A 12,681-nucleotide genomic window follows, 5' to 3' on the forward strand; every position below is an offset into this window, starting at 1 on the left:
AAAGTCAAATATGAAATAACGACTTCGTTTCTTTGATTCTTTGGTTTATAAACTTCCGCTTAAATAAGAAGCATTCAAAATTTTTGCAAACCTATCAGGATTTCATTTCGCTTATCCAGTTATCGAACATCGGTTATCGAGCATACATCTAATTTCGAATCATCTTCCTTTTTTTACTTTGCCCTCTTCCTCCCTCCGTCTCTTTCTCACTCCTAAGCGGCAATTCTTGCTGGATTTTGTTGTTCTTTTCATTTTGTATTTTTTTTTTTTCGTTCTACCACATTTTTCGTGTGCTCCTTTTTGTGTTTGTGTTCATTAGAAATTTCCAAGAATTCGAACGACAACGCACACATGCGCACAGGCCAGAGCAAAAACAAGAGAGAGCGAAAGAGTAGAGAATGGCGAGAAGTATGAGAGATGTGGAGATTCGTGTTACTGCTGGCTTAGTTTTCCAAAACCGACAAATTAAAAAAGAATCACCGCCAAGGAAGAGGCACAAAACACACAATCCTGTGATATTTTATTTGTTTAAAAGAAGGAGCAAAGGAGGTGGCAAGAAAAGGAGCGACAGAGATGGCGCAAGAATTTTATAGATTGAAAATATCAAGAAGGACAGTATATCTTACAAGAATAATTTAATTAGAAAGCTAAGAAGCCTTTACAAACCGTTTATTCTCGAGAACCGCCCTTATAATTTACCCCTCAGTTTCTTTACTGCCAGGCTAAATTAAATGTGTTAACAATAGTTTAAATATAGAGAGAGTTGGGTTTAATGAAAATGATATTTCTAAGATCTCAATGGGATTCCCAATGCGGTATTGTCCTGGCTTATCGACCTGCGGGCAACATCACTCTATAGGGTTAGCAACTGTTGTTGTTCCGGTACACGTGGCAGGAGTACACCTTTCCAGGACTTTCTATCCCCGTTAGGACCACTTTCTTTTCGTTTTTTTGTTTGGGCACCAGCTGCCAGTTTGGCCAGCAGGACAAACCAACTATGCAACCAACCCTTTTTGTGTCTTCGAGTGTTCCCGCTGATCTTCGAGATCCTGTGATCCCCGTGATCGTGGCGTGTTCGACACGCAGGTAGGACCCCGAAATTAACTGACGGGTTCCTTGGTACTTGGTCCTTGTCCTGTGCCTTGATCCTCGCCCTATTCCGTGGCCTGTCCTCTTCCTGTCTAGCCCATTGTTTGTTTTATTTGTTCTCCACGTGAGTAAAGAAAGCATTTCACCTATGGGTTAAGGGTTGCGTTTCCTCATTCCATTCCTCTTTCCTTGCTTTTCCTTTCCACTCCTTTCCATTCGATGCGATTCGATTCGATTCGATTCGCGTTCAAGTCGACAGCTGCCAAAAAAGCTTCCCTCGGTGTCATCGGCGAGATGTAAAGCTTGGCGAAAGCTCTCGCGATCTTCATCTGCTAATACAATCGTGTCCAGAATAATAGTTACCGGCAGGTAGATCAAATGTTATTATAAAATTTGCTCAAGCTTAGATGTTATAACATCTTTTTGAAACAGTATTATTATGACGAAGCATATTTCAATTTATTCCGTATACAGTTAAGTGGGTTTTTTCAGTTAAATATTAGATCCCCGAAAGGTAGACTACACTTTTTTGCTAGGGAAGACAAATATCTGAGGGATACATGTGTAATTAATGTTTAATCTAGATAAAAATAACAAGTTATAGAGTTATAAAAAATTATTCTTTTATAGTTACATTTCCTTACATGCACTTATTTGAATATTCCTAAATGGGATAGTCTTATGCTATTGACCGTTGCTGTCACATTTTTTCGGTTTGCGTACTATCAGCGATTCGCTTTACTTTTCTCTCCTCTTATTTCTGTATTAACTTTAAGCGGGTTGTTGCCGCCTGTTTACAACTGTTTTTACCGTTGCTTTCGCTTGATTCCGCCGCTTTTGCGGTCAACACATGTTGCCAAACATATTTTACAAGAAAGATTTATGCTTAGAGAGCGCGGCCAAAAGAGAGAGAAAGAGAGGACAAGAACTGCACACTTGACTGCAAAATATTAGAATATTCAGTTAGGTACAGAATATGAAAACATATAGATTTTTATTAATGTTCTTTTGTTTTAGTTTTACAAAATCAACTAATAAGTATAATCAAACGAATATCTATAAAAAAATATTGAACATAAATTCTATAATTTCTATAATAAATATGAAATGATCACTAACTTTTAAAACTATGACTTTAAACATTAACTTTTAAATATTCCTTCAAAGTAAATTCTTTAAACAAGATCACTGAATTTTGAAAAGCTGTTAAATACAGAAACCAATTTTGACTTCGAATCGCCGCCATCTGGCAACGCCATTTAACGTAGCCGTTTAACGTGGTCATTTCTCCTTCTACTGCCTGCCGTCTTCTTTTCGCAAACACTCACTCGCGGCAAAAACCCGAAGTTATTCCTATTGGAGCTCGGCAACTCTCTCCCTCTCTCACTTGTCAGCGGCTCTCCCACTCTCTTGGTTATTTTTTCCAACTTTTTTTTTTGTCCACATTCACATTTTCGCATTCCCGTTTGTTGGCTGAGCTCAGTATTTAAATACTCTCTGCATTTTGCGGTCGTCTTTTTCGGAAATACGCGCGGCGTAGTTGCACAACAACAACGACAACAACAGCGACAAAAAAGCAACAAATAAAGCAATAACCCACAACAACAACACGGCTAATTCCACAAATCAAAAACTGAAACGGCAAAAAAAATAGAATTATAAAATATTATAAGCGCGCGTGTGTTTGTGAGTGTGCTTTTTTTTGCCAGTTGTTTTTATTATTTCCTCCCACGCCTTGCACACCTCGTTTTTGTGCGAAACAAAAAAATACAAAATTGCCAAAGTTGCAAAAAACTAGCGCCTTGCGTTTTGTTGCGCTTTTTTTTTTTGGTCATACGCATTTGGCATTTAAACAAAAGAAACAAAAAGAGAAAAAACAGTGAGTGTGAAGAAGAAACGAAAATAGGTGTCTCAATTTTTTCCACGCCCTGCTGTTTCCTCTTTTCGTAGTTTTTGTGCAGTTTCTTTTTTTGTTCTACACCCAACGGTTTATCATTTGCACACACACACACATTTGCACTACGCAGAAAGTGGGAAAAACAAAACGTTGCAGGCCGGCTTTTCTTCTCCACCTACTGCTCCTCCTTCTCCGGCGCCCTGGAAAATATGTGTGTGCGAGAGTCAACAATAAAAATCAATTTAGATAAACTGACCTACTTCTCACTAAACTCGCTAAACGCAACAGTTGGCAACCCTGCTATGCTGGCCGCTAATTAGGCAAACACGTTTTTTCCAGTGGAAAAACATAACGGTTCACCGATATGTATCGATAGTCAGCAAGATCGATTGTATGCATTCTATCCATGTGTGTGTTTCTGTGAGTCATTTGTTGAATTTGGGAAAGGGGTCGGGGGGCAACAAAAAAAGAACACGCCAGCGCATCCAGAAGAAATCACAGTTCAACGGCGAATTAAAGCCCATACGCATGACCAAAAGCACAAGCAAAAAAAAAAAAAGACCGAGGAAGGGAAGAACAGAAAGAAATAAACCAAAATCATATCAGCAACAGCAGCACTTTTTTTTTTGCCCCTACTTCTACACAGTTTTTTGTGTGTGATTAACAAGTGAGCGCGTGGATCGGGAAAGTGAGACGGAAGATGGTGGGGGTAGGAAGAAGCAGATGATGAGGAGGAGGAAGAGGTGGAGGATAAGGAGTGTGAGGAGAGGAGTATAGCAGAGAGTGAGAGTGAGCAAGAGCCCCCGCCGCTCTTTCTGTGAGCGTGTGTGCGTGATATATTTGTCATAAATGTTCTCTTCTTCTTTTCCTTAGTTTTTTTTTTTGCGAATTGTGAAATAGACAAAATTGAAAAAGTTCATACGAAGGCAAAAAGAAACAACCAGAAAAAACCAATGCCAAAGTGTGTGATCGGTTAGCAGAAGCCAGTGTGTGGAAGGAGGTGAGAACAACACAAAAGAAAAAAGAGAAATAGAGCGAGATAGTGAATAGCGCCTTATTAGAGATAAGAGAAAAAGTTTTGATTTTGCACTGCAAAGACAAAAACACCAGCAACAGTAATAGTCGGGAAGCGCAAATAAAAAAACAAAACAAATACAAAATGCACAGCAACAACAATAGCAGCAGATTTAACAACAACATTCACAACAACAGCTATTATCAACAAAAACACCCTTTTGTACGATATTTGGATCGGTGAGTTTAAAGTGTTCTTATTGTCAGTCTCCCCTTCAAAAAAAAAAAAAAAAAGAATTTCCCCACATTTCCATATAAATTTAATGTTATGGCTCAAAATGTTTGACCCACTGTACGCACATGTAAGCCATACACACGGAGATTTCAACTTCAATCATGCCAGCAAAAGGTGCGAATCCATCAAAGTCATATGTTGTGTATCTAGATCACATTCATAAGACCACGAACACGACCACTCCCCCTGTCCAACACAACCTTCTCCCCCTCTGTCCACTACCACTACCTCACCGGATTCCAAAATCTACAGATCTAGATTTATCTAGCACACCACCATGTTTCTATCTTATCGATCTCAAGATCTCTCTTTCTTCATTGATCCCAATTGGAATTGAAAGAAAGCTCAGCGATTCTGCATTTATTCGTTTAACTTTAATTGCTTGAAAAGGTTTAATTATGGTTTATGAATTATGGTTAATTCTTAAACTAAAGCCTAGGTAACTATTTGAAATCTTTCATTTCTGGAAGATTGTTTGGAATATGAAATATGATATAGAAACTAAAATGTATTGAAACGAATTTGAAATATCATAGGAAAAATTGAAGTTAAAAACTGATACAATCTTTAGTTTTTTTTAATTGATTTAATAGATATGAAATCTAGATAACATTAGGTAATAATTTCGGGATTATTTGGTTTCTTCTTACTACTTAATATTATTTAAATTCTTTAATTTACGAACGACTGCGTCCCGACTTCGACTCAGGCTTGTTTGTTGTTAATTTCCTCTAAATGGTTGGTCGCAATGCATATGCCAGTGCCACGCCCACCGTTGCATTCGGCTTTCAGCCAACCAGCCTCCGTCCCTCTGCTTCCTAACACCACCCTTATTTCGCCATTTTGTTTACGTTTGCATGATGACGATGACGATGATAAAGCCCAAACAAAGCAACAAACAAATACAAAATAAGCAAATGCACCCGTAGAGTGAAAAACAGAACAAATATGTCATAGATACGTACATATGTAATGGATATACAGTTACATTTCAAGTAATATCACCAAAATGCAAAAATACGTGATTTTTTAAGCTTTGAATAAATGAGATACAAATACATATAAAAAGTGGGTCAGGAAAAGTTAATATATTCAATTTTTACATTATTAAAATTATCAGTTTATAGTAATCAGCGTTTAATTTATATTGATCATCGTTATTAATAAACTTATATTAATAGAATGCTTAAATATGCAAACTTTGAATATTCATAAAAAAAATCTCTGCTCTTTTTTAATCTTTAACAAAATCTTTGAAATATTATTGCTATTTTTTTAATAACTGATAATTAATTTTAAACAACTACTATTATGGTGACCGCACCTGTACTTGTATTGCATTCAAGCGAATCCCCACGCCAAACGGAAGGTGACAAATTCGCGTTGTTTGAATCGCCAGTTGCAGTTTCTGTCAAGTAATGGGCTTCACTGTGGGTGTTGCCTTTGTCACCTAGCGAGGGGTTGTAATAGGGAAAGGGGTAGGGGTTGGAAATGGCAATGGGTGGTATCCCCACTCCGCCGTACACCAATTTAGGTCAAACCAGCCTGCAACAATGCAAGCGTTGTGAGCTTTTTGCGGTTGTTTTCGTGGCAACAGTCGTTCTTTCTTCCCCTTTTCCATTATTCTCCCTTCCTCTAAGTGAAAAATCCCTTTCACGGAGGAAAAATCATGTATTTTAGTATCAATAATGTTTTTTTTTTGTGATTTGTTAAGAATAAAACCCCACCCACTGTTCATTATTCATCAAATAAATTGAAAAACTGTTAACATCCGGTACAAAATGAGGAGTAAAAATCATCAAATATTATATTAACTTTTCGTTTTGTGCATCTGTTAGCTGAAAAACAAGTTTTTCTTTTCCATATGTTGACAAAACAAATTCCTTTTCTTACTTTTTCCTTATACATATATATTTTTCGCCATGAGCGTTGCAAAGAAGTTACATTTGAAGAAGGGGCAAACGCATAGATAAGCTCGGCAAATGAAAATGCAACGCAAAACCAGAAAATAAAGGAATGGGCAACAAATGGGGAAAACTAACCTTAGTCGATTGCTGCATGCGTGTGTCTGTGTGTGTGTGTTTGTTTGTCAGCAACTTGTGGAATGTGCCATGGAAATAGAACGACACACATACATTGATAGATTATGTATCTGTGTATTTGTGGCACATGCGTCATTCAACGCAGTGTAAATACCAAGTATTCATATGTATATTCATGAGACAGAAATAAAGTTGCAATACAAAGAAGAAGAAGAAATGCAAGAGAAAAAAACAAAAAGTCACCCAGCAGATTTCCGACTTTTTCATTCATAAAAATTATACAAAAAGAAAGAAAGGAAAACAAAGAGGAAGGATGAAAGCAAGTACACACAAACTCACCAAATGCACTGATAAAGCAGCATCTGTGTGTCGTCGTGTGCTTGTGTGTGTGTGTGTGTGTTGGTTTGAGTGCAGTGAGCGCCGCCTTTTTTTATAAGAGAGATAATAAAAGGCGAAGGAAAAGAAAAAACCAAAAATAAATACGCGAGGGCGCCGTATGTCCGTATATTGATTGGATTTGGCGGTGTATGCATCTGCTGTATGCTTGCATTTGTGTTTGTATGTACTTTTTTACAGTTGTGTTCAGAATAATAGTGGTTACACTTAGCTTTAACCTTTAAAGTGCATTTTATTATATATTTTTAAATTGAAATTTAATTCTTCATAAAATTGCAGCATTACTCATTCCTTATCAGCCGAAATTGGTGGTTTAAATTGGAATACTGCTGTAATTTCATTTTAATCAATAATCAAAATTAGTGGAAAAAATCATAGATTTAAATGATTTATTTTTAATTTTAATCCTTATCTTCAAACCCAGTATTTGTTATGTTGCAAAATTCCCACTATTTTTCCCGCGACTGTAACGCATTAAGGTCGAGCATTGATAACAAAAAAAACAGCAATAAGGCTTTTCCAGGTGTTGAGCCAGCACATATGTACACATGTATGCGTGCGTGTTTGTGTGATTGCGCCAGAGGTCATTTGCTTAGAATCGGTCACATGTCAGGTAAAAACAACAACATCGGCATACAAGTACACCAAGTAAAATGAAAACAACCACAACAAAAACAAAAATGTAAAATTGTTGCACTGGGTAGTGGTTAATGACTGCGAGCGAGACAGAGATAGCGGGGCTATTGTGAAGAGAGAGAATGAGGTTGGGCTGGCAGAAGAGAGAGAAAGCGATGCGCTCTCCTCTCTCATTGGATGCAGCCGGTGTACTAGACGCAACAACAGCAATGCAAAACAACAACATAACGCAACGTCAACGAACTGCAACTTGTCATTTGCATCGAAAAGAACCACAACAACAACAAATAACAAGCAGATGTTGTGACGCATGCTCAGCAATTACAGTTAGCCGACACAGTTTGACAGTCATTGGGGAATATGGAGATATCATATTCAGCGAATCCAAGATTTTTTTTTCAGCTCAGCAACAAGGCGACGACGACAAAAAGAAAAATAGCAAACGGTGGCAGAATTTCTACCACGTTTCGCCATGAATTCCTGGAAAAGCGCCACAGCCCGAGAAATCGCCTGAGAAATGTGCTGTTGGCATAAACGGAATAAAAACAAAAACCGGTCAAAGCGGGAGTGCAAAGTGGAGAAAATAGCAACAAAACAGAAAAAAAAAATAAACGGAGGGTGGTCTGTGAATGGCGAATGGAATTGGAATGCTGGAATGTCGGAATGCGTCGATCTTTCACTCGTACTCTCTCTCTCTCTTCTCTTCTTTCTTTAAGTCGTTACTTACTGTAAATCAAAGCCAGATAATCGGCATGGAAATATCTAGCCCGCATTTGTATCTGTTTTCTAATTTGTTACTTTAATAGAGGAAAAGATATTTATGTATTTTAGAAAACAAGATGGTAGCAAGATGCCAAAAAACTGGTATTTTTTATTTCACAAATGTCACCAAAAATAAGAAAACGTGATTCATATTGTTACAGTTTTAGTCCCTCGACCAAAAAGCTTTTAAATTGATGCATTTCGTTGAAACACAGTTTATTTTTCTCGATAATAAACTGGTAGTACTATTATTTTGAACACAGCTGTACATAGTTTGACATTCACGCATGAGGTTTGACAGCTAATTAAAGATCATTCATGAAAGGGAGTTAAACCACAAACAACGTGTGTGAGAATCGAATGAACAAAAAAAAAAAACATGGAAACTGTTAATTAAGAAAAGTGCCAAACACACAAAAGCGAAAGAGATTACAGAGAAAAAACAAGAAACGAAATGAGCCAACTCCACCACGCGTCTTCTCTTTTTTCATTTCTTCTCGTCTTCTTCGTTTTGTGGGGCTTTCTGAGCTTGTTGTTGTTGTCGCCGCTCTTTTTTTTTTTTATGTTTGTTAGCTTGGTGGCGACGGGAGTGAAATTACTTCCAAGAAAAATAAACACGATATTAAATGTGCAACATTCCAGGCGTCGTTTGCGTTTGCCTTCGCCTTCGTCGACTTCTTTCTTCTTATTTTTGTTCTACTCTTTTTTTTTTTGGTCTCTTCCAAGATCAACAACAACAAAAGACGGAAACATTGGTACATGGAAAAAAATTATGTTAAAAATAGTTCATTTTTACATTTTTCATTATCATTTGACATGTTATCAAAGCCAAATCTACACAAATTCTACATTTGATATGACAATATAATTTTGACATATTTTTATTTAAAATAATGTCTCCTTTTACGTGCAGTGTAAAAAGCTTGCTTTGCTGCTCTTTCTGCTTTTTGTTGCAATGCCCGTTAAGGGAGCAGGATGTTGTAAACTCGAATGTAGGTCTTTTCGGAAAATCGAGGTAAAATAAGTTTCGAAATATATTTTACCAATTTTGTTGGTTTTAAAAACCAAACTACATTGTATTAAGTAATATGTCCCTTAAATATATATTTTTACATTTATAGATTTTACATTTATAGGTTGAAAAAGTCTTTAAAAGATAGTTTTCAATTTATGTTTTTGTAAAATTTTGGGGGGTAGGAGTATCGTTTCTGCTTTATCAATGCACTCATAACTTTCACAACCTTGCTCTTTGTGTCCTGCTTTGGATTTTGAATAAAACATCTTTGCACACCTCTCATACACTGTCCAAAAAAAGTCATACATATAACCTTATGTATGTCCGGGGATCTGTGCTCTTTTATGTGTTTTGCATCTCTTGGCTTGACTCCCCATCCAAATTCCTTAAAAGATATATGTATATATTTATGTAAACCAAACCCAAATCATATTTGTATCTTACGCTCGCTCGCTCAAATCGCTCTTTAGATGCTAGTTCGCTGCTTGATCTCGCTCTGTCTTTGTGTTTATCTTTATCTGTATTCCTCTCAGTGCTGCCAGAATATATGGGGGAAGAACTAAAAAAAAATAATAAAAATTAAATACTAAATTATGAAATTTATTAGACTATGCCTAGCATTATGATAGTTTCGACCTGATATTGCAGATCTTTTGAACTTTTTTCGCTAAAATTCTGGCAACACTTTTCTCGACTGCACTTTCCTTAAACGACTGCTTTCGCTTTACTACTACTACTACTACTACTACTATTACAAGCTATTACTTTTCTTTTATTTGCATATATATTTTCTTATCTAATTCATTTTCCATTTCCCTCCACCACTACTCATACCCACTTCCGTCCCCTCCTTGTTTTTGGACTACTATCTCATAACTACAACCACAACTGTAACTTAACTTACTACAACTACTACTTTTACTACTACTACTACTACTACTACTACTACTATTTTTTGTTTCTTTTGTGTTTGTTTGTTTGTTTTTCTTGTTCTTGTGTGTTTTTACGCTATTTTCTTCACAGTGTTACGACATCAAAAATCTTAATAAGCGGCATACCGATGCAAACACGTTTCGAAGACATCGAACCGCTACTGAAGCCCTATGGCATCGTCAAACAGTGTGAGGCTATTTCTAGTAAGGATCAAAATACTCAAACAGTACATATAACATTCGAAAATCCTGAGCAGGCGCAAAGGTATATACCCAAAAAATCTACTCAACTTAAAAACTACTACTATTCCTACTCTCTTCCTATATTTACTTTCTAACTCAAATCCTACCTCTACGGGGGATTTCTTTTAGGCCCAACACCAGATCAATCTTTCATGAAGAACCATTGAAGGTTCTATTGTGGTGGTTGTCTTGTGTTGGGCATTAGATACAGATACTTGTTTATCTATCTCTCTTTATATAAATATATTTTGGGCGAGGGGCGGTGAAGTTTTGTGGGGGCTTTATTTCTGGATGCGTTTGAGTGTGGCGGCGTACTTATTACCTACCTTACTACCTAATTACTTCCTCATGTCCATGTTTATCCCCAAAATGTCGATCAAATTGATATCAAATATTGGCTGTAAATAGGGAATGTTGTGACTATAAACAAGGTTTTTATATGAAAATTAAAGTCTTAATTCTATAGAATCTATAGAAGAAACTTGATGATACCTTTGTTTACATGCATACAACTTCAGTTTCTTTGGTATAAACTTTGTGATTTCAATTTCATTCTCATGAATACCTTTAAATTGGATCGCTAGTCAAAGGTTTAATGATGGAAAATTGCAAAATTGCAAAAAATCATAAAGAAAAAGAAAGAACAATGGAAAACATTTGCCTTTTAAAACACATTTTCTGGAGTGAGTCAACGTGCAAAATTAGATGGGATTTTAGCTAAACATTTCTAGAGAACTGTCATTGCAGCTGAAAATATATATATCTATATATATATATTTTGTATATAAAATCAAATCAAACACTTGACTAATCAAAAAATCTACAATTCTTCCCACAAAACAGAGCTGCTGGTGGTCTAAACGGTGTCGAGTTCGAGGGCAGCAAGTTGCATGCCGAGCAGCTGGACAAGAACCAGCGGCGTAGCCAGCGTAATCAGCGCAATCCGTATCCGGGAATGCCCGGTCCCGGACGCCAGGCTGACTTCCCGCTGCGCATACTTGTCCAGAGCGAGATGGTGGGTGCCATAATTGGTCGCCAGGGCAGCACCATTAGGACGATCACACAACAGAGCCGTGCTCGTGTCGATGTCCATCGCAAGGAGAACGTTGGCTCCCTGGAGAAATCGATAACGATCTATGGCAATCCAGAGAATTGCACCAATGCCTGCAAGCGTATCCTGGAGGTGATGCAGCAGGAGGCCCTCTCCACGAATAAGGGGTAAGTTATATTTATTTTTTTTTTCCTAACTAATTTGATATTGAAAATAACGTAAAGTATTCTTGATAATAGTGAAATTTGCCTTAAAATACTCGCCCACAACAATCTAATTGGACGGATCATTGGCAAGTCGGGCAATACCATTAAACGGATCATGCAGGACACCGATACGAAGATCACCGTCAGCTCGATCAACGACATCAACAGCTTCAATTTGGAACGTATCATAACGGTGAAGGGATTAATTGAGAACATGTCGCGTGCTGAGAATCAAATAAGCACCAAACTGCGCCAGAGCTACGAGAATGACCTGCAGGCGATGGCGCCGCAGAGTCTCATGTTTCCCGGTCTCCATCCAATGGCAATGATGTCGACACCGGGCAACGGCATGGTCTTCAATACGAGCATGCCGTTCCCCTCGTGTCAAAGCTTTGCCATGTCCAAGACACCGGCAAGTGTGGTGCCACCGGTCTTTCCCAATGACCTGCAGGAGACAACCTATCTCTATATACCGAATAATGCTGTCGGCGCCATTATTGGTACCAAGGGTTCGCACATTCGTAGCATAATGCGATTCTCGAACGCCTCCCTTAAAATTGCCCCCCTCGACGCCGACAAGCCGCTGGACCAACAAACGGAGCGCAAGGTAACGATTGTTGGCACACCGGAGGGTCAGTGGAAGGCGCAGTACATGATCTTTGAGAAGATGCGCGAGGAGGGCTTTATGTGTGGAACAGACGATGTCCGTCTCACGGTTGAATTGCTTGTGGCAAGCTCTCAGGTAAACTTAGTTTTTTTTTTCAATCCTTGAAAAAGGAATTAATACACGACTAACTAATCTAAAAAACCAACATAGATTAATTTCAGCCAACTTTGTTTTTGCAATACTACTACTTAAAACACATTATTAACTTATCTAATCAATTCGCGAATCTAGGTGGGCCGCATTATTGGCAAGGGTGGCCAGAATGTGCGCGAATTGCAGCGCGTGACGGGCAGTGTGATCAAGCTGCCAGAACATGCCCTTGCACCGCCTTCCGGGGGCGATGAGGAGACTCCAGTGCACATCATTGGGCCATTCTACAGTGTACAGGTGAGTGTTTAAATGAATTGGATTACCTTTACGTTCTTGTTAACTAACT

The 12,681-nt window shown here is 37.9% G+C and overlaps 1 protein-coding gene across 11 annotated transcripts in view; it reads left to right on the forward strand.

The window, feature by feature from the left end:
* Positions 1-12,681, forward strand: part of LOC108117593 (insulin-like growth factor 2 mRNA-binding protein 1) — a 36,047-nt gene that overhangs the window by 19,546 nt on the left and 3,820 nt on the right. For 5 of the 11 annotated variants that reach the window (XM_017230098.2, XM_041818376.1, XM_041818379.1 and 2 more), the window contains 4 exons: positions 10,170-10,343; positions 11,165-11,539; positions 11,597-12,320; positions 12,477-12,632. In XM_017230098.2, coding sequence (XP_017085587.1) covers positions 10,170-10,343; positions 11,165-11,539; positions 11,597-12,320; positions 12,477-12,632 — 1,429 coding nt within the window. Of the gene's footprint in view, positions 1-2,565; positions 4,241-10,169; positions 10,344-11,164; positions 11,540-11,596; positions 12,321-12,476; positions 12,633-12,681 lie in introns of those variants that run through there. The other 6 variants (XM_017230101.2, XM_017230100.2, XM_017230104.2 and 3 more) reach the window with 6 other exon arrangements.

The sequence above is a fragment of the Drosophila eugracilis genome, unplaced genomic scaffold, assembly GCF_018153835.1.
Source record: "Drosophila eugracilis isolate 14026-0451.02 unplaced genomic scaffold, ASM1815383v1 contig_2155, whole genome shotgun sequence".
Taxonomy (NCBI): Eukaryota; Metazoa; Arthropoda; class Insecta; order Diptera; family Drosophilidae; genus Drosophila; species Drosophila eugracilis.